Here is a 22214-nt window from a genome sequence, read left to right on the forward strand (position 1 = left end):
AGAAGAAAAGAAGGTCACCTGACCAGGGAGACAGAGACTGGAGTGATGAGGCCACAGCCTAAGGAATTTGGTCAGCTACCAGAACCTAAAAGACACAAGGAATGAATTCTATTCCCTGGAGCCTCCAGAAGGAACCAGCCCTGTCAATACCTTACATTTATTTTTATTTATTTATTTATTTTGAGATGGAGTCTCACTCTGTCACCTGCACTGGAGTGTAGTGGCACGATCTCAGCTCACTGCAACCTCTGCCTCCCAGGTTCAAGCGATTCTCCTGCCTCAGCCTCCTGAGTAGCTGGGATTACAGGTGCCTGCCACCACGCCCAGCTAATTTTTTGTATTTTTAGCAGAGATGGGGTTTTGCCATGTTGGCCAGGCTGGTCTCGAACTCCTGACCTCAATTGATCCACCAACCTCGGCCTCCCAAAGTGTTGGGATTACAGGTGTGAGCCACTGGGCCCTGCCACCAATACCTTAAATTTAGCTGTGTAAGATTCACTTCAGATTTCTGGCCTCCAGAACTGTATGAAAATGTATTTCTGTAGTTTTAAACCACTATGTTTGTGGAAACTGTTTTCAGGAGCAATAGAAAACTAAGATAAGCCTTGTCAGATGACAATGGTTCCAGAATACATCCTGCTGGTCTTTCGTCTGAGGCTGTTGGGTTGTTCTCCCCTTTCTTGGTGATGCCCCTGTACACCCGTTGCCTAACATATTTCTACCCCTTTGTTTTAATCAATTTAGGCTTCTCTCACAAATTACCACAGACGGACTGGTTTCAGCAACAAAAATTTCTTTCTCATGGTTCTGGAGGCTGGGAAGCCTGAGAGCAGGTGCCAGCATTGTTGGGTTCTGGTGAGGGCCCTCTTCCTGGTTCAAAGATGGCCAGTTTCTCATTGTGTACTCACATGGTGGAGAGTGGAGAAAAGAAGCAAATTCTCTCCTGTCTCTTCTTATATGGACACTAATCCTATTCATGAGGGCTCTACCCTCATGGTCCAATTACCTACCAAAGGCTCCATCTCCAAATACCACCACATTGGGGATTAGGGTTTCAACATATGAATTTGGGAGGAACAAATGTTCAGTCCATGGCACCCCTTCCTTAAGGTTCACTTCAGTATCGCCACCTGCTTTCCTAGTTGCCCCAGGCTGGGTGAGGACCTCCACTCAGGTTTAGCATCAGACCTGAGCTTTTCCTTACCACTGCATTCACCACAAGGTACTGTCATGGTGTGTGTTTGTCTGACTCTCCAAACAGGCCCCCAGGGTGAGCCCCAGGGTGGGGGCAGAAATCAAGAACTGTTCTTCCTAGAGTCCTCTCTGTGTAATGTCTAGCACAAGGACGAGCACATAAGAGTCTTCGATAAATATTTATTGGCTGGGTGTAGTGGCTTACACCTGTAATCCCAGCAATTTGGGAGGCTGAGGTGGGAGGATCGCTTGAGCCCAGGAGGTTGAGGCTACAGTAAGCTCTGATCGTGCCACTGCGCTCTGGCCTGGGTGACAGAGAAAGACCCTAAAAAAAATAATAAATAAATAAATATTGATTGATTGAATGAATGAATGCACGGTTAAAGCTTCTTAACCTCCTGGACGCAGGTGACTCTCATGTCCATTGCAGTTCCTCTGTCTCTTCTTATAGCTTATCATCTGATCATCTGATCCTTGTACCTGCGACTGAGCCCTAAGAAATCTCCAAGTCAAACATTAGCCAGGATCAGATTTGATAGCTGGGCTGTCCACTCAGGATACTGCAAAATAAATACTACACGGAACAAGCAGAATACTAAACAAAGGACAAAATATTTGAATTTTTTTTTTTTGGTGAAAATTAGAGTTTTGAATGCAGAATGTGGTAATGCCTGATTCTTTCTTAACATGCCATTCCTTGATCTTCTCAAGCTAGCCCCTGTAGTACTGGCAGCTCAACGACCTCCCTGGTGATTCATTATGCTCTACAACCAAACTCTAATTATTCTCAACATATTATATGGTTTAGTTGCCAATAATGCTGATTATTGAAATTCTTAGAGCTAGCCATGTGCAATTAACCAACTGATACACTTGAAATGGGATTATAGGCCTCCATTCACTACCTAATAAAGTATTAAACCAAAGCTATAAATGTAAGATTATTTTACAAATTGTTTCTCTACAGGAATTTTTACCTGATGATAGCAACATGATTTTCCTCTTTGTCAGACAAGACAGGCTATTGTCTTCTCCAAGGTCTATAGATTCAGGGAGAAATGAGAGTGACTTTACTGATGAAAGATTTAAAACCAGAAACAGAAAAGAAAAATACACCAGAGCAAAGCAATAAGGAATTATAAACTAACTTTAATTACATCAACAGGAAGAATTTCAAACTATGTTGTAATTCTTATTTTAAAGTTTAAATCTAATTAATATATTCTGACTAACATAATCATCCAAAGATAAACGTATTTGTGATGGCAAATGGACAGAACAATCATTTAGGTAGCATCTAGGAATATTGCTACAATTACTTTACATAAATAGAAATCCACGTCTTTATTAGTAATGTGCCACACATCTTAGAGTAAAAATTTACATAAGATAGGCTTATAAATATACATAAATCTCAAAATTAATCACAATCGAACATTAGGTACACAATTGTTATAAAACAAATATAACCTATCAATGTCTATGTAAAGGCATAGTTTTTACAAAATAGTATTTTGTAGACAGTCTCAAAAAAGTATATTAATACTCCTGGAGCCAGATTGTTCCAGCATATCAGCATGTCTGTGGGAATAAGGCATCCAGAGAAGCTGCATTCACTCTTCCCCATGGCCAGGGCCTTCTATGTGATGAAACAGGTAGGATTCTAGTGACCTGGGTGAATGCTACACCTACTGCAGTACCCCATTACCTTAGAGAATCAATTACTCTCCAGAAGAATCCAACCAAATGGCTATCAGCCTAATAGCAAATATCCAGGGCAAAACTGAACACATTAATCAAGCAGCAGTGTATTTTATGTTAAAAATCCCAAATAGGTTGATGAATCCATTACATTTTGAGTTGCCAGACATACTTAAAATCACACTAGCCTAGCCACTATTTTCACGAAGAGGAACTTATATGCAAGTCTTTTATTAAATATAAAAACAAAGAAATCTAACTTGAAACTAAATAACTGGATACTTGAATAACTGAATAAGGAAACTAATTAAATACAAAACCTGTATAGGTTGCATCAACATGCCAGTTACTCAGCTAACACTAGTCTTGGTTTCTTAACTAACAGTATAGAAGTCACATTCAACAGTGGTACTTTATATGTTCCTAACAATTCATATAATGTTGAATGGAGGAGGCAAGGCTTAGTAAAACATCCAGGAATCCTTTCTACAAACTACATTGCTATAAACTCAAGAATAGTTTTGCCTGTAATATGCATAATGTCTATCTCTTGGGTTTTAAAGTAGGCAAGAGATCAGAAACAGAAACAACCTTGACAAAGACCTTCAAATGCTCATGGTGTGTATATTCAGGCCTTTGTGTATAAACACACACCATCATGTATGTACAAATATACACATGCTCCTCAAGTTACAAGAGGGTTATGTCTCAGTAAACCCATCAATTGTAAGTTGAAAATATCATAAGTCAAAACAATTATGGGACATAACCCCATTGTAAGTTGTAGGAATGTATCAAATGTATATCACTTTCATATCATCGTAAGTTTGAAAACTCTTAAGTTGAACCATCCAAATTCGGGGATCGTCTGTGTATATAAACACACGGAGAACCACCTAACTGTTCACTAAACATAACCAATTCTGTTTAGAGAACAAGGACATACAATTATACACGGCAGCAAAGTATACACATCCCAGCCTTTGGCCTAGTGCAGTGGTTCTCAAACATTTTTCCATGATGGTACATAAGGTAGATGCCACATCACATGTGTAAAACACTCCCATGGTGCAGCAGATTTTGATACAACTTTTATTTTATTTTATTTATTTATTTATTTATTTTTTAGACGGAGTCTTGCTCTGTTACCCAGGCTGGAGTGCAGTGGGGCAATCTCGGCTCATTGAAAGCTCCACCTCCCGGGTTCACACCATTCTCCTGCCTCAGCCTCCTGAGTAGCTGGGACTACAGGCTCCCGCCACGACGCCCAGCTAATTTTTTTTGTATTTTTAGTAGAGATGGGGTTTCACCGTGTCAGCCAGGATGGTCTCGATCTCCTGATCTCGTGATCCGCCCACCTCGGCCTCCCAAAGTGCTGGGATTACAGGCTTGAGCCACCGCGCCCGGCCGATACAACTTTTTAAAACATCTCTAGGTTAATGAATTACTCTGAAACACTGAAATCCTTACCATGAAGAGCAGTTCAGCAGTAATGGTTGTCCACGATCACCACAGTTACTTATGACAAAACTGCTGCTTAGCCAGCTCTGTACTTTACTGCCACCACTTTTGCATCAATTCCAGAAAATATATTAGAATGCAAGAGCATGAGATGCCCTGTGCCATTTATTTATAAAAATAAATCAACAATAATTTATTTTAAAAGCAAATTATTCACTAACTTTGATATTCTTACAACTAACCAGTAATAATATGTTGCTGGCAGTATCCTCTACAACTAATCATGATATATTGGTGTGTCCCTATCTAAGAACAAGGGTGGGAAAGCCACAGTCCATAAGCAAACCCAGCCTGCTTCCTGTTTTTGTGCAGCCTGCAAGCTAAGAATGGTCTTTGGATTTTTTTAATGGCTTTCTGGAAAAAATCAAAAGGAAAACATTTGTGACATTTGAAAAGTACATGAAATTCAAAGTTCAGTGTCAATTAAGTTTTATTGGAACATAGCCATGCTCATTCATTTATCTATTGTTTATAGCAGAGCCAAACCGAGACTGAAAAGCCAAAAAACTACTATCTGACCCTTAACAGAGAAAGTTTGCTGACCCCTGGAGTAGAGATAAGAATGACACACAACCTCAGTGGTCACGTCTCTTATGCACAAAATCCTGAATATAGACAGTAAACTTAATTCCAGAAATAGTAGTAAATACCATCTAGGATGGAAATCCATTCCTGAGTTGTCCAAACTTTCTGATTTCTTTAATGACAAAAGCCAACTTAATTAAATACAGCTTCTGCATTCTATCTGAAATCATGTTTATATATTCACCTTTTGACTCAGCGGAGCAATAAAAAAAGCACTGGGCTCCAAGTTAGAAGACCTAGGTTTTAGGCAATTCCTTTTAAATTGTTACATTGTTAAAAATGTATTTAAGTCTTGTTTGATCTGTGTATTAAACCTATTAAAAGAACTAAAATGACTGGTAAAATAAAGAATCAAAATGCTTTTAAGCAGAGAAGAAAGTTGATATAGAGTAAAACATGCTCCTTTCCTCTAAATATAACTATAAAAAGTCCTCCGATTAATTGTAAATTACTAAATGGGGGAAAAAAGGCACCTAGCTAATTGGAGTGTGGATAGTGGGTTCCATTTAATAAAAGTTTTAATGGATGTGCATGAAGGTGCATGAATGTGTAGGAAATCATATCGCCTCCTTAGGCTTCAGCTGCACCTCTGTAAAATAAGAGCATTGGATTAAATGGTCTCTAAAGTCCTGGCCAGCACTGGTAATTTATGTCAAGTGACCAGCCTCAGTTTTTTCATCTGTAAAATTGGATAAATAATAGAATCTACTTCCTATGGTTGCGGTGAGGATTAAATGAATTAATTCATGTAAAGTGCTTAGAACAGCACTAAATATATTTCACTAGCATTATTATTAATCTATTCAGGTACTTTACAAAAAACACTGGTTGGGCATCTCCTCTGTGACAAGTAGTATATTAGAAAATGGGAATACAGACATAAAATAGAAGTTGATTCTCTTATATTAAGTAGGGATGAATGAAACTGAAGTCTATGGAATTATCACTTCAGCATGTCTATCGACTGGTAGTTCTCTGAGATAATGGTCAAAGGCCATTCTGTATCACTGGTGTGAATTCTTATTTCTGAAAAATGATTACTGTTAGTACTGTTACTAAGGATGTTTCTACTTATGTTTCAAAAGACAAAGTTCAGTGTTTGCTAACATAATTATTTATGGTTTGAGCATAGGAGGAAGAATATAAAAATGTTGGCCAGTCTCCCAATATACATGAAATGCAAGCCTTCTGAACCAAACAAACTTGCCATAGAAGTATAGTTTCACATATACATTCATTCCACAAATGTTTGCTGAGTACCTGATATGGATAAATGTCTGCTACAATGATGAGTAATGGTCTCTGCATTAGGGAGATAACAAGGAGGACAAGCCAGCAATTCTAGAAAAGTATAATGAGCATGTTGATGAGGAAGCCCAATGTGCTATGGGAGCATTTGATGGGGACCTGGACCTATGTAGTCCAGAGATTTGGAGGAAAAATTATTTAAGTTGTGACCTGATAGGTGAATAGGAGTTCATCAAGCACAAGAGGTGGAGAATATGAACAAAATGAGAGGTGAGATAGAGCAGGTCTGAAGAACTGAGAGCCTCTCAGTCTTGCTAAGACATAGCAAGTGAGGAGGAGTGGCAAAAGATGATATTGCAGGTCACAGAAATGGCTTGCATTTTACCTTAATGGCACTGAGAAGTCATTGAAAGTTCTAAGCATAAATAAGCAAAATCGGTAATCAAATGAGAAATCACTAGTGAAATAATTAGCTTGATTAGAAATGCAAGCGGAAGGAAGCTGCATTCACTTCTTCCTTCCCTGCCTGCTACTAAGCTGAAGTCTCTCTTTTGTTTTAACCTGTTTGTAGCTCAAATATTATACACATAAGAGGGAGAAATATAAAAATATTTGCTTCTTATTTACAACATGGCTGCCTGCATATCAGTATCTTCACTACTAAACAGCCACTAGAGCTGAGAAGATGAGACACAGGCCAGACTTAGCCATGCGCAGAGCGGAGTCAAGGACTTGAACCAGGGGACTTGAGTTTGAATCCTACCCAGTTCCATTATGCACTTGATGTCATTTAATTTCTCCCCATCTGCAACGAACAGTATTTCTCCTCCATCCCTCCTTGGAAGCTTTTGGTAACTGTGTTTGTTGATGTTTTCCTTATTTTGGTTCAACTCCAGGAGAATGTGAAAGCCCTCCCCACAGGCAGACTTTCACCTGTGACATGAATCTGGAGGGTGGTATTAGAAATCACAATCACCAGTGTTGCTCAATCATAAAGCCCACGAAGTTGGAACCAGCTTTAAAGCAACAAGGGCAAGCCAGAGAACTCTAGAATGCCACAGTGGAAATGTCTCAGCAGCACTAACTATACCTGCAGACTTCTCTCCTCAAAATGGGCAGTTAGCACAGACATTTGGAACATAGAACAAAGGAGTCCTTTGGGGCGCCTAATGTCAAGGCATTACTATGAATTATGGGGACTACCTGTCCAGTTTATAAGTCTGAACATTTTATTTTACTTATTTTTTTGAGACAGGGTCTCCCTCTGTCACCCAGGCTGGAGTGCAAGTGGTGCAATCTTGGCTCACTGCAAGCTCTGCCTCCCAGGTTCAAGTGATTCTCGTGCCTCAGCCTCCCAAGTGGCTGGGATGACAGGCATGTGCCACCACACCCGGCAAATTTTTGTATTTTTAGTAGAGACAAGGTTTTGCCATGTTGGCCAGACTGGTCTCGAACTCCTGACCTCAGGTGATCTGCCTGCCTCGGCCTCCCAAATTGCTGGGATTACAGGTGTGAGCCACCACGCTCAGCCACAAGTCTGAACATTTTAAATGGATATTCTAGGTGAATTCACTTTATGGGTCATTTTCCCATTTTCAATTATTTTTTTAAAAGCCACCTCATAAAAAAAATTCTACTCAAAATCTCTACAGTCTCAAAAACTGTTGGCTTATTATTAAAATGCCCTAAATGTTTACTAAGATGTTTTGTCTGATATAACACATTTTTAGGCCAGGCACGGTGGCTCACACCTGTAATCCTGGCACTCTGGGAGGCCAAAGCAGGTGGATCACCTGAGGTCAGGAGTTCGAGACCAGCCTGACTAAAATGGTGAAACTCCATCTCTACTAAAAATACAAAAAAATTAGCCAGGCATAGTGGCACATGCCTGTAATCCCATCTACTCAGTAGGCTGAGGCAGGAGAATCACTTGAACCTGAGAGGCGGAGGTTGCAGTGAAGCTGAGATCACGTCATTGTACTCCAGCCTGGGCGACAAGAGGGAAAATTCATCGCAAAAAAAAAAAAAAAATACATTTTTAATCATACTTAAGGTATGCTGGCTCTGACAAGAGAATTCACTGTAACCACAGATGAATACCTTAGTTTTATAAAATTCAGTGGTAGAAAAGTTCAAATTCTAACTGCTAAGAATTCCCCCTTTTTTTTTTTTAATATCATTAACACAACTTTACATCTTCAGGAATGCTCACAGTTTGGTCTCTAACCTTTGCAAATAGCAGTAAAAATGTTTTCCCATAGCTGCTCTCTAACTGAGAAGAAATTTCAAATAAATATTATTTATTTAGTTAGTTATTTTTGAGACAGAGTCTGGCTCTGTCACCTAGGCTGGAGTGCAGTGGCACAATCTCGGCTCACTGCAACCTCCGCCTCCTGGGTTCCAGCAATTCTCCTGCCTCAGCCTCCCAAATAGCTGGGATTATAGGTGTGCACCACCACGCCTGGCTCATTTTTGTACTCTTTAATAGAGACGGGGTTTCACCACATTGGCCAGGCTGGTCTCGAACTCCTGACCTCAGGTGATCTGCCCGTCTTGGCCTCCTAAAGTGCTGGGATCACAGGCGTGAGCCACCATGCTCGGCCAAAATTTCAAATAAATATGAACTATTTTCATATCATTGTATTTTCTCCAATCTCCCCATTGGCTGTGTAAATATCCAAAAGCACTTCTGCTTTATGGAAATTTGAAATTTCTTCTGCCCAAAAGGCTGACTGTGAACTTATGACATTCAGTAAAGTTCTCCCTAGTAATATTCAAAATAACTCTCTGTGCTATAGCACTCATAGTAAAGACTGTTTTGAGACATGATTTCTATACTTAGTTCCTTCTCTGCCTTTCTATTTGTCATTTCTAGCCAAAGTTATATGGTATGTGGATCATAAAAAGGCAGTCTTTTTGGGTCTCAAATCCCATTCAGGAAGATGGCAATCATAATTTTCATCAATCCAACTCAGAGATGTTGTGAAGTTAAATAAGAAAACATATGTGAAAGTGCTTAGAAAAGGTGTAAGTACGTTCCAAAAGTATAGGGTCATTATTAAACAATCTTCTTTGACTACAAAAGAAGCTTGTTCTTTCTTCCAAAAAGCTGAAATTATATGAGGTTTTTTTTCTTAAATAATTGAAGCTAAAATTATACTGGATATTCTTTAAAAAATATATTTATACTAAAGACTTCCCAATCCATGTAATCTGTTGGCCCTGCAGCTGTGGTTAGGGGGTTCCCATCAATAGGTAGAAGGTCAGAGCAACAATCAGAAGCAAACAAAATGGAGATGAGAAGGTTTGATAGGCAGCTGATGGCATAAAAATGTCTTCATACTTGTAAATACTGACAACACGCTCTGAAGCCGGCGGTGAGTCTATATCATGTCGAGTGATAGAGCCTTTAAGAAAAAAAGAGAAGGGCGGGGGCAATTGAAAAAAGAACAGATTTATAATGGTATAGGCAAACAATGGAAAAATCAAAAGTCTATTTAGTGTTGAATACGTAAGCAGTGGTTACAAAGATCTGGATTCAGGTATTTGAGTTATCAGAATTCTCTATCGTTGTACATATAATAAAGATTATAGAAATTAGTTAAATTTATCCAAAAAGACTAGTTCTTATTAATCTGCACTCCCCCTATCAGAACAATGCTGTTGGTCTGTTTCCTGCCATCTCAATTTTAAAACTACTAGTTACACAATTTTGTGCGATTATTGTATGATTGCCTCCTAAAACGGCTCTAATGAGTTTTCTCTTATTAATACCCAAATGGGCAAACTATATTTTTATTTCAAACAGCAGAGACTACTAACTTTTTCCCTCAAATCTATCTTGTATATATATGGATCATCAACAACTCCTGACAACACTCCTAACGTCTCCCTTACAGATGGAAGCCCTCGTCTACTGTCTGTGGGACACTTAGTAGCCTGCCCAGGCCATGCCAGAGGGAGTGTGGTATACTGGGTGTGTGTCTGTGTGTGTCTGTGTGTCTGGCAGATTAGGGTAGAATGGTATAGAAAGTGGGATGATTAAAGTGCCAAACAAGTCTTTGGATGGGAAACTTTCTTTTAATTTTGTTACAAGTGGAAAGAAGTACAGACTGTGTGTAAAATATATTTAATAATCTTCAGTTGATTAAAAGTGTCTGACCTCCTGAATAATCCATTTGAAACTTGGGTTAGGGAGACTAAGGCATATACATTCAGTGCAAAGGTCTCCTTAGGAATAGGGCTCAGAGTGAGGGTTTTTAAGGTCCTATCTGCTAGGGAAGCCCTGCCAAACTTGACATGTCAGGTCCCTGCTTAGTGTCTGTGCTGGCCCCAGTTAGCAAAAATCAAACTTCTCAGGTTTGTATGCCTGTAGTTTCAGACACTTGGGAGGCTGAGGTGGGAGGATCACTTAAACCTGGGAGGTGGAGGCTGCAGTGAGCTGATTGTTTCACTGCACTCCAGACTGGGTAACAGAGCAGACTTTTCTCTTGATAGATCCCAGTCACCTCTCCCACCTAACCTCAGCTCACTGGTCACCTGCAAGGGCTGCTCAACTTAACTATGCATCTACAGTTCATGCCTTCCTTGAGTGAAATCCAACCTCATACCCCTTTCAAGCCTTAGTTCAAAGTTTTCCCCCTTACAGAGACCTTAGGAGAATAGGTAGGATATAATCAATTAAAAGGGCATTCAGGAGGCCAGGTGTGGTGGCTCATGCCTGTAATCCCAGCACTTTGGGAGGCTGAGGTGGGCGGATCACAAGATCAGGAGTTTGAGACCAGCCTGGCAAACATGGTGACACAGCGTCTCTACTAAAAATACAAAAGTTATCTGGGTGTGGTGGTGGGCGTCTGTAATCCCAGCTACTCGGGAGGCTGAGGCAGGAGAATTGCTTGAACCTGGGAGGCTGAGGTTGCAGTGAGCCAAGATCGCGCCATTGCACTCCAGCCTGGGCGACAGAGTGAGACTCCGTTTCAAAAAAAATAAAAATAAAAACATAAAAAAAATAGAAGGGCATTCAGGAAACAAGAAAAGCAGAAGCCAGTATATGGGGTAGGAATGTACCTGTTTTGCTTAGAGTTAGTGAGAAGAACAGAAGTTTTGAGAGAGCTTATCAGGTAAAGCAGGACCAGATTTGGAGAAGGCTTTGAACTTTAGGCTAGTCTGCCATATATGTAAAAAGACGACCTTCTGAAAATACAGCTTTTTCCAATTGGTAAGCAATTTCAAATACTTGTTTTCACTTAATCCTTACAATAATTCCATGGAATAGGAAGTATTATTATCCCCACTTTAGATATAAGGAAATGAAATTCAGAAATTAAATAACAGGCTAAATATTATACAGCTACCAAGGGGCAGAACCAATACTCAAACTCAAATTTTTAGACTTCAAATCCCACTATTTTAGATTACTCCATTTCTCCAGGCTGAGATATAATTTATTTCCCAGGGTACCGAAAGTAATTGAAGTTATAACTGCAGAGCCACTGTTGGTAATCTGGGAAATTAGCAAATGGAAAAGGTGTCACCAATCTGGAGACAGTCAAGTGTCTTCCCAATTGGCAACAGGCAAAATAAAAGGTAGATTATGTCATCTCTGGGCTGATTGGTGGAAACGAATTGAAGGAAAAAAACAACCAGATCAGATTAGGCAGCAAATAGTTGATGAGCACACAGTAAAGAAAGATGCAGTTACCAGGAGCCAGAATGAATTCTCAGTGCAAGGACTGCAAACCAAACTCACTTCCATTCTTGAGCAGGCCCTTAGGCTAATCAACCAGAAGGAATGCTCAAGACTCAGTGTAACTTGATTTTAGCAGTCTCTAAAAGGTCTCATGATATCCTTGGGTCTTTGCTGGGCAAATGCTGCAGAGACTTGCCACCCAAAATGAGGTCATCAATGAACCAGCATGACCAGGGAGCTTATTAGAAATGCAGAATCTTGCCAGGCATGGTAGCTCACACCTGTAATCCCAGCACTTAGGGAGGCCAAAGCTGGTGGATCACTTGAGCCCAGGAGTTCAAGACCAGCCTGGGCAATATGGCGAAACCCCGTCTCTGCTAAAAATACAAAAAAATTAGCCAGGCATAGTGGCGCATGACTCTAGTCCCAGCTACTTGGGAGCCTGAGGTGGGAGGGTCACTTAAACCTGGGAGGTGGAGGCTGCAGTGAGCTGTGATTGTTTCATTGCACTCCAGCCTGGGTGACAGAGCAAGACCCTGGGAGAGGAGGGAAGGGGAGGGGAGACCAGTAGAGGGGAGGAGAGAGGGGAAGACCTACAGAAAACTGCACTTTAACAATATAGCCAGGTAATTCCTATACACATAAATATTTAAGGAATAATGGGTTAAACTATGAGATAATTTGGTAGATTTGTGACTAACAGAATAGTCACAAAGTGGGCCCTAATGAAATGCTTGGTGTCAATCTCTGGAGAAGTCTCCAGAAGCCCTTCCTGTTCAGTACTTTTTATTATTTCTTTCTTCTTCTTCTTCTTCTTTTTTTTTTTTGAATGGAGACAGGGTCTCACTATAGTGCCCAGGCTGGTCTTGAACTCCTGGGCTCAAACCATCCCCCCAAAGTGCTGGGATTACAGGCTTGAGCCACCACATCTGGCCCCTGTTCAGTCTTTTTATATTTACAGCATAGGAGTTAAGAGTATTCATGGGCTTTGGGGTCAGACAGACTTAGGATTGAATTTTAATTCTTCTACTAATTAGTTGTATAGCCTTGAGCAAGTTTCTTAATCTCTCTAAAACCAGGACAATAATACCTATACCTCTCAAGGACATGGTGAGGAGTAAATAAGAATGCTGTGAGAATTGAACAGAGCCCTACATACAGCAGATATATGATCTGTTTCATTAAGCACATCACTCATGACATACTATCTTGTACTGCTGTAGCTTTGCATGCGTGTAACTGTTCATTTGTTTGTCCGTATAATAAGTCCATTATAATAAGTCCATGATAACCTTCTGAAGGTAGGAGTCGCATCTCCTTTTCCTTTAAATGATCCAGAGTGCTTATCGCTCTCTTGTGCACACAGTGTGACTTCAATTAACAATGAACACAAGCACAGTGGTGTCTGGCGTTTAATCCAGATGCTGAAATGTAAGCTTACCCTGAATGGCGGGACCCCAAGCAAACAGATAATACCAACTCAAATGCAGATCAACAATTGTTTCATCTCTGGGAACATTCACAGGGCGTTTAAATCTGCAGGTGACGCGATTATTCTCAAAAACTCCTTCTTCATCTCTGGCAGGGTTTCTCTGAATCTCCTTTGCCCACTGGCCTACATTATAGAAGTGCTGTATGCGGACCCTGCCATTGTCATCATGGACGCAGGCCATGACATCATCACCACCCTAACGTGAGAAATGATTGAGAAAAAAAAAAGTCAAAGGTTCATCTTTTGCACACTGGTCACTAGAAATACACATTCCATCACCTCTGCAATTTGAAATCCCACCAAAAAAATTCTTTTAAGTGCCATTAAAAAGTCTCAACCAGGAGACCGAAGTTACCATCACAATAAGTGACATTCAGTGCCTCCTGACTGATGTTTGGAGAAGACATTACCACCTATGTGGTAATCCTGCCCAAAACACAGACCAACCTAGTCATGAAAAAACAATCAGACAAACTCAAACTGAAGATCATTCTACAAAAAAAATAAAAAAAATACCTAGCCTATAATCTTCAAGGAGTCAGTGTCATAAAAGACCAAAAAAAGAAAAAAGAAAAAGGCTAAGAAACTATTTCAAAATACACATGACAACAAAATGCAGTTCTAGGTGTTCCTACATAGAAATTTGGGCTATAAACCCAAAATTTCCCTAAGGACAGTATTGGGACAAGTAGCAACATATGAAAGCAAACAATATATTTAATAATACCATCATATCAATGTTAAACTTCCTGAATTTAATAAACTATATAATAAAAGAGAACATTCTTGATTTTAGGAGATACCTACTTAAGTATTTAGGGTTAAAGGATTATGATATTTGCTATTTAAATGCCAAAATTCCAGAAAATAACAATCAAAAAAATAATAATCAGCAGTAGTAGCAGTAGCAGTAGCAGCAAGCAGTACAGAGAATAAAGCATGTGTGGCTAATGTCATTATTTATGAAAAAGTTCTGGAACTAGGGAGTAGTGATGGTTGCACAACACTGAATGTAGTTGATGCCACTGCATTGACACTTTAAAATCATAAATTTTCATGCTACTGCACTCCAGCCCGGATGACAGAGTGAGACCCTGTCTCAAAAAAATAAAATAAAATGGTCAATTCTGGCCAGGTGTGGTGACTAGTGCCTGTAATCCCAACAATGTGGGAAGTCAAGACAGGAGGATCATTTGAGCCCAGAAGTTCAAGACCAGTCTAGGCAATACAGTGAGACCCTATCTCTACAAAAAATTAAAAAATTAGCTGGGCATGGGGCTCATGCCTGTAGTCCTAGCTACTCAGGAGGCTGAGGTAGGAGGATTGCTGGGGAGGTTGAGGCTGCAGTGAGTCTTGTTTGTGCCACTGCACTGCAGCTTGGGCAATAGGGTGAGACCCTGTCTCAAAAAATAAAAATAAAAAAATAAATACACAACAACAAAAAATAAAATGGTTAATTTTGTTATGTGCGTTTTACCACAATAAAAAAGTTATTATTTTGTTAAACCAAGTAGCTGTAGTCCCAGCTACTTGGGAGCCTGAGGTGGGAGGGTCACTTAAACCTTTACTATCCTTCCTGCTTGTCTACAGGTTTACATTTTTTTCAAAACAAGTTTAAAAAAGTTAAAAGAGTTTGGTCGGGTGTGATGGCTTACGCCTATAATCCCAGCACTGTGGAAAGCTGAGGCAGACCACTTGAGGTCAGGAGTTCAAGACCAGCCTAGCCAACATGGTGAAACCTTGTCTCTACTTAAAATACAAAAATTAGCTAGGTGTGGTGGCAGGTGCATGTAATCCCAGCTACTTGGGAGGCCGAGGCAGGAGAGTCGCTTGAACCTGAGAGGTGGAGGCTGCAGTGAGCCGAAATAGTGCCACTGAACTCCAAGCCTGGGCAATACAGTGAGACTCCATCACAAAAAAATAAAAAGTTACAAAAAAAAAGTGTTCATCAGTTGTAATGCATGTACCATCCTGTGCAAGATGTTGATAATGGGGGAGGCTCCCCAGGGGGTATATGGGAAATCTGTACCTTCGGCTCCATTTCACTGTGAACCTAAAACTGCTGTAAAACTTAAAGTCTAATTAAAACACACACACGCACACAATAATGCACCTTTTTTTTTTCCCGACAGAGTCTCGCTGTTGCTCAGGCTGGAGGGCAGTGGCGCGATCTCGGCTCACTGCAACTTCCGCCTCCCGGGTTCGAGCAATTCTCCTGCCTCAGCCTCCCGAGTGGCTGGGACTACAGGCACCCGCCACCATGCCCAGCTAATTTTTGTATTTTTAGTAGAGACAGGGCTTCACTATGTTGGCCAGGCTGGTCTCAAACTCCTGACCTCAGGTGATCCGCCTGCCTCGGCCTCCCAAAGTTCTGGGATTGTGAGCCACTGTGCCTGGCTAATAATGTACCATTTTTAAAAAGTTAAATGCTTTTTTTTTTTTTTTTTTTAATTGATCATTCTTGGGTGTTTCTCACAGAGGGGGATTTGGCAGGGTCATAGGACAATAGTGGAGGGAAGGTCAGCAGATTAACAAGTGAACAAAGGTCTCTGGTCGTCCTAGGCAGAGGACCCTGCGGCCTTCCGCAGTGTTTGTGTCCCTGGGTACTTGAGATTAGGGAGTGGTGATGACTCTTAACGAGCATGCTGCCTTCAAGCATCTGTTTAAAAAGTTAAATGCTTTTAAAAAGGGGTTCCATTTTGTTTTTCCTATACATTAGGTTCTCAAAAAAAATTAATCTGTGCTTTTTCTTGGAATAATACAAGAAAAAAAGAGACCTCTACTTTCACAGATAATATGACAGTAGATACTTTATAGGCCTTTAGATACCAAAATATCAAACAAAATTTGAATGCTCCTCACTCTGTCTCACTCCCCTAATCTTAACAGCCCTACCACGAGTGCAAATGCATTTAGGACAGGAAGTGGTCACTTTCAATGCAAGCCAGCTTCTGGGTGTAGCATGCCCTGCTGTTTCTCCTGCTGCCTCTAGGGCAGGAGATAAGTAGACTAATATCTATCCATACAGTCTTACCAGTGGTACCCATTGTCTTACTACTTGGACTGGAACTCATTGAAGGCTATTCTCCTGGTGACCTCTCCAAGAATAAAGCCACCAGACCAGCCACTGCTTAGACTGCTTACCAGTCTTTTCCTACGACACACCTACAACCCATATATCCAATCCACTTGCAAATCCTGTCAGTCAGTGCTACTTTTTTTTTTTTTTTTTTTTGAGACAGTCTCGCTCTGTTGCTCAGGGTGGAGTGCAATGGCGCCATCTCAGCTCACTACAACCTCTGCCTCCCAAGCAGTTCTCGTGCCTCTGCCTTCTGAGTAGCTGGGATTACAGGCACCTGCCACCATACCTGGCTAAGTTTTGTGTTTTTAGTAGAGACAGGGTTTCACCATGTTGGCCAAGCTGGTCTCGAACTCCCAACCTCAAGCAATCCACCTGCTTCAGTCTCCCAAAGTGCTGGGATTACAGGTGTGAGCCACCATGCCCAGCCAGTTAGTGCTATTTTCTTTTTCTTTTTCTTTTTTTTGAGATGGAGTTTCATTCTTGTTGCCCAGGCTGGAGTACAATGGCATGATCTCAGATCACTGCAACCTCCGCCTCCTGGGTTCAAGCGATTCTCCCGCCTCAGCCTCTCGAGTAGCTGGGATTACAGGCGCCCGCCACCACACCCAGCTAATTTTTTGTATTTTTAGTAGAGACGGGGTTTCACTATGTTGGCCAGGCTGTTCTCGAACTCCTGACCACAGGCGATCCACCTGCCTTGGCCTCAGTTAGTGCTACTTTCAAAACATTCAAAATCTGAGCCCTCAGCACTGTCACTGCTGGAACTTTGGTCTGAGCCGCCCTCCTCTCTCCCCTGTAGCCCTACACAAGCCTCAGAATAGGCCAGGTGAAGAGAAGGGCGGGGTGCTCTAGGCAGAAACAGCAACAAGGGCAAAAGCACAGAGGACTGAGAAAGTCTGAGAGTTTGGGAACAAGCCTGGCCCAGTGAAGTGGCAAAGAATGGGGCTCCAGAGGAAAGACAGAAAAACGCAGCAAGGCACAGGGAAGAGCAGGGGCCAGTGATGACAGCTGCCTGTGCACCTGAGGCCCCACCTGTGCCTGGCCACAGTCCTGTCTGAGGTCCAGAGGTTTTCTTGCCCCTGGGTACAGAGGAAGATAAAATTGTTGAAACAAATTCGTAACTTCCCTGATGTAATCCATCATGCCTTTTATAATGAAGCCTCCACAAAAATTCAAAAAGAGGCCAGGCACGGAAGTGCCTGTAATCCCGGCAATTTGGGAGGCTAAGGTGGGCAGATTGCTTGAGGCCAGGAGTTCGAGACCAGCCTGGCCAACGTGCGAAACCCCATCTCTACTAAAATTACAAAAATTAGCTGGGTGTTTTTTGTATTACAGGTGGGATTACACCTGTAATCCCAGCTATGTTGGGAGCCCGAGGCAGAAAAATCACTTGAACCCAGGAGGCAAAGGTTGCAGTGAGCCGACATCATGCCATTGCACTCCAGCCTGGGCAACAGAGCGAGACTCTGTCTAAAAAATAAAAAAAAAACCCAAAAGGACAGGGTTCGGATGAGCTTCTGGATTGCTGAAGAGGTGGAGGTGCCTGAAGGGTAGCACACCCAACAGGGTGTTGAAGCTCCTCACTTCCTTCCCCATGCCTTCCCCTAAGTGTCTCTTCCATCTAACTGTTCATCTGTATCCTTCAAAATAGCCTTCATAATAAATGAGTAAAGTAGGTGGGGTACGGTGGCTCATGCCTGTAATCCCAGGACTCTGAGAGGCCAAGGTGGGTGGATCACCTGAGGTCAGGAGTTTGAGAACAGCCTGGCCAACATGGTGAAACCTCGTCTCTACTAAAAATACAAAAAATTAGCGGGGTGTGGTGGCAGGTGCCCGTAATCCCAGCTACTTGGGATGCTGAGGCAGGAGAATCGCTTGAACTTGGGAGGTGCAGGCTGCAATGAGCCAAGGTCACACCATTGCACTCCAGCCTGGGCAACAAGAGCGAAACTCTATCTCAATAAACAAACAAACAAACAAACAAATTAAATAAATAAATAAATAAATGAGTAAAGTGTTTCTCTGAGTTCTGTGAGCCACTCCAGGAGATTAACTGAACAGAAGGGGGTGGTGGCACCCCAGATTTATAGCTGGCTGGTCAGAAATACAGGTCACAACCTGGGGCTTGTGACGGGTGTCTGAAATGGGGGCAGTCTTGTGGTTTTGAACCCTTAACCTGTGGGATCTAATGCTGTCTCCAGGTAGGTAGCGTCAGAAACAAAGTGAATTAGAGGACACCCAGCTGTCCACTGGAGAAATGCTTGGGGTGTGGGGGAATACCCCCACACATCTGGTCACAGAAGTGTTCTTTCTGTAGTGAGAATATGAGTAGAGATGGAAAAAAGTTGTTTTTCCCTCTTATAAGTGGTTCTTTCACTTCTGCCTCTGCCATGAAAAAAATATGCCTTGGATAACTAGTGAAAACACAGAGAAAACCTGAATCCAACTCATGGACTGGCGTCAAGTCCAGATGAACCCCACCTAAAATGAGCTGCACCCCAGTCAATCCATGAACATGTGAGCAAGCAATAAATGCTCATTGTTATAAGCCATATAAGGCTTATAACATGGGGGCCTCTTCTTGCAGCCTTACTGTGGAAACAGCTGATGAATAGAGGTGCCACAAGACAGCTTGGATTCTGATAGCCAACCCTTTCATTTAAGCTAGCCTGAATTTTTTTTAACTTGCAATCAGAGAGCCATAACTAATTTGATCATTATACTGCTTTGATCAATTAACTTGCTTCTAAAATCAAAATAGCACAGCCAACTAAAGAGAAAAAATCAGCTTCTATCATGTTTTGCATCTTACCATTTTCTTGTCTGAAGAGAATCCAACTGCTACCCAACCATCTGTGTCTGCACTTAGCTCAAATTCTACATCAGCCCCTATCATCCGGTAGCTGAGGAAATAGTCACAGGTCTCTGCATTACAGCCTGGTTTGCCATATCTAGAAGAGATATCAAAAGAGACATTACTGCTTCTACTTACACAAAAGACATTAAGAGAGCATCTACCATGTATCATGTGGGATGCTAAGCAATATTATTAAACACATTGGATTTTTGCTACCTGGAATCTTAAAAACACAGTTTCACTCTCTTAGGAGGAACCTTGGAGATGATCTGCCCCACTTTTTACACAAGAACTGCAGTCCTGAGATGGGAAGGGGCTTGCCCGAGGTTGTATAGTGAAGTCAGTGGTTGCAACAGGACTTGAATCTGGGTATCTAAACTCCCAGCCAGTGTTCTCTATATTATATTAATATTAGAGTCTTTTACATGTTAGTTACTACTGAATTATTTCTGAATCCCTTTTAATGGAAAAAGATTCTCCAAGTTAACCATTTAAACTGTTTCTGTTAATTAAATGTATACCAACTCTTTTTAACTTACAAATTTTCATATAATCAAACTAACACAAATTTACAAATTCAATATAAATTAAACTAATAAACCAGGAACATTGAAATTCACAGCACTCATGCAACAGATAATGGAGCTTTACTGAAAGTAAATTTCTGCTTATGTGCATGTGGTATCTGATTAGATCATGCAGGGTCTTTGGAGTTGAGAGCATGTTCTTACTACTCTCTATAGCATGATGGCTCCACTCTTCACTTTTATCTGTTTGAACTGCTGCAAAATCCTTATTTATGCGATACACCAAATGAATACCCCCATCTGGTACTCATGGACCATGAATGAATGCAATATTTATTTATAAACTTTTTTTTCTTTTTTTTTTTGAGACAGTCTCACTCTGTTGCCCAGGCTGGAGTGCAATGGCGGGATCTTGGCTCACTGCAACCTCCACCTCTTGGGTTCAAGCAATTCTCCTGCCTCAGCCTCCCAAGTAGTTGGGACTACAGGTGTGGGTCACCACACCTGGCTAATTTTTGTATTTTTAGTAGAGACGGGGTTTCACCATGTTGGCCAGGCTGATCTTGAACTCCTGACCTCAGGTGATCCACCCACCTCAGCCTCCCAAAGTGCTGGGATTACAGTCAAGCCACTGTGCTTGGCCTTATTTACAAAATTTGCCTTTGTTCTGTTGGGCTACTTGCTGCTAATATAATTACAAATTCAGACACTAAAACATACAACAATATAAGGTGATTATCCAGATAGTGAGATTATGCAGACATTCATGTTTTTTTGAGAGCACCACTGAAATGAAAACACAAATTTAAATTTTCTTACAGAGGACTTGTGGATCCTTTCAGAACTGGCAAGCCCTGGTTTGAGGAACACTGTATTACACCATTTGCAGAATGGTAGAAAGTTGAAGCAATGGGTGGGACAATATATGCGCAGATGGAAGGTATCTAAAGGAACAGGGCACAGGGGTGCTAAGTGTTGAGGAGGGGACAGAAATGTACTACTGTGCTGGCAGAAATACCCGAGCAGTCAGGAAGAGATATAATAGGATCAAGGCAACAGGGCACTGGGGTGAAAAAGATGAAAAGGAGCAAGGGAAGTTAAAAAAAGGAGTAAATGGACAAGAAAACAAGTCACTTTGAAGCCAGTAGAGTACTAAAATTCCCTCCCTTCTCAAAATATCCCCCAATCACCAGGTTTATACATTGCTGACCATCTTCCTCAATAAGAACATTTTTGGCTATTTTTATTCATTCCTTAGAAGTGGCCTTGTAATCCAAAGAAAGCTCAAAGCCCCTGTATTCAATTTTTCCTTCTTAGACCTTAAGTACTGAACAACAGCAAAATCAGAACCTTCAGTACAGTGACCATCAAAACTTTGCCCCTGACCATCAAATTATTCAGGGGCAATTTGTTTTAGGAAGTAAAGGGTTCAAAGGAGGAGGCTTTCCCAAAGAAGCTGAGCTGTCTAGATGGGAGGCCCATTGTCCACATGACTGTTTCCTAGCCCAGCCCGTCATGTCGTGATACTACTAATAATCATGTAGAGACTCACCATGCCTGAGATAACAAGCTAGCAACAATGAATGCTTAATGACTAGTTAGAATCATACAGATATCCATAGGTCAGGACTATTTACTAAAAAAGGAATTGGGTACTAAACATGTCTATCATTGCCTGTCCTGCCCACAGCCCCTGCTGAATAAGCACAGACACGTTCTGTGTCACATGAGTCTTCTGCATATCAGCAATTGGTGAGTAGGAGACACCTGGAGCAATGGTGGTACAGCTAGGAAAGAACCATGGAAGAATGGTCCCGGGCCCAGGACATACTAAAGTTAAAAGGCCTTTAAGACCGAAAAGCGGGATGGCCATTAATGAAACTTCATAACCCTGCTGAGGTGATCAAGGAGCTCAGGCCCCCTGATTAGAAGGAACTGCATGCAATTTAAATACTACCCTGAGAAGTAAATCAGTCTTAGCCTTAAAGTTATCCAACCTGCGGTTCCACCAACCTAAAGCATCCCTTAGTTTTTCCACAGTCGTCCACTTTGATTTTGGCAAATGGATCCACAGGAGGAGCAGTAGGGAAGGGGTAACCTGGGCAGTGAGAATAAAGAAGGGTTAGAAAATCCAGTAACAACTGTTCCAATGAGAATTTTTAAAAATGTGTTGACTGTTTTATCTCACACATATCGAGAAATGTTTGGGGACTCAGAAAATGGCTTTGATGAAGGCTAATCATCCCCTTCATGGGGGAGGGTGTAGGACACACACCTTTGGACCTAATCTTGCATGTGAACTGAGAGTAGGTGTGTCC

The 22214-nt window shown here is 41.4% G+C and overlaps 1 protein-coding gene across 1 annotated transcript in view; it reads right to left on the reverse strand.

The window, feature by feature from the left end:
* Positions 1-2323: 2323 nt before the first annotated feature.
* The window catches only part of FRRS1L (ferric chelate reductase 1 like), a 37253-nt gene continuing 17362 nt past the window's right edge, over positions 2324-22214 (reverse strand). The window contains exons 2-5 of the mRNA XM_019032991.4: positions 21910-21994; positions 19325-19463; positions 13380-13626; positions 2324-9656 (exon numbers count right to left, since the gene is read on the reverse strand). Of these exons, the coding sequence (XP_018888536.3) occupies positions 9484-9656; positions 13380-13626; positions 19325-19463; positions 21910-21994 (644 nt within the window). The 3' untranslated portion in view covers positions 2324-9483. The remainder of the gene's footprint in view (positions 9657-13379; positions 13627-19324; positions 19464-21909; positions 21995-22214) is intronic.

Source organism: Gorilla gorilla, chromosome 13 (genome assembly GCF_029281585.2).
Source record: "Gorilla gorilla gorilla isolate KB3781 chromosome 13, NHGRI_mGorGor1-v2.1_pri, whole genome shotgun sequence".
NCBI classification, from domain to species: Eukaryota; Metazoa; Chordata; class Mammalia; order Primates; family Hominidae; genus Gorilla; species Gorilla gorilla.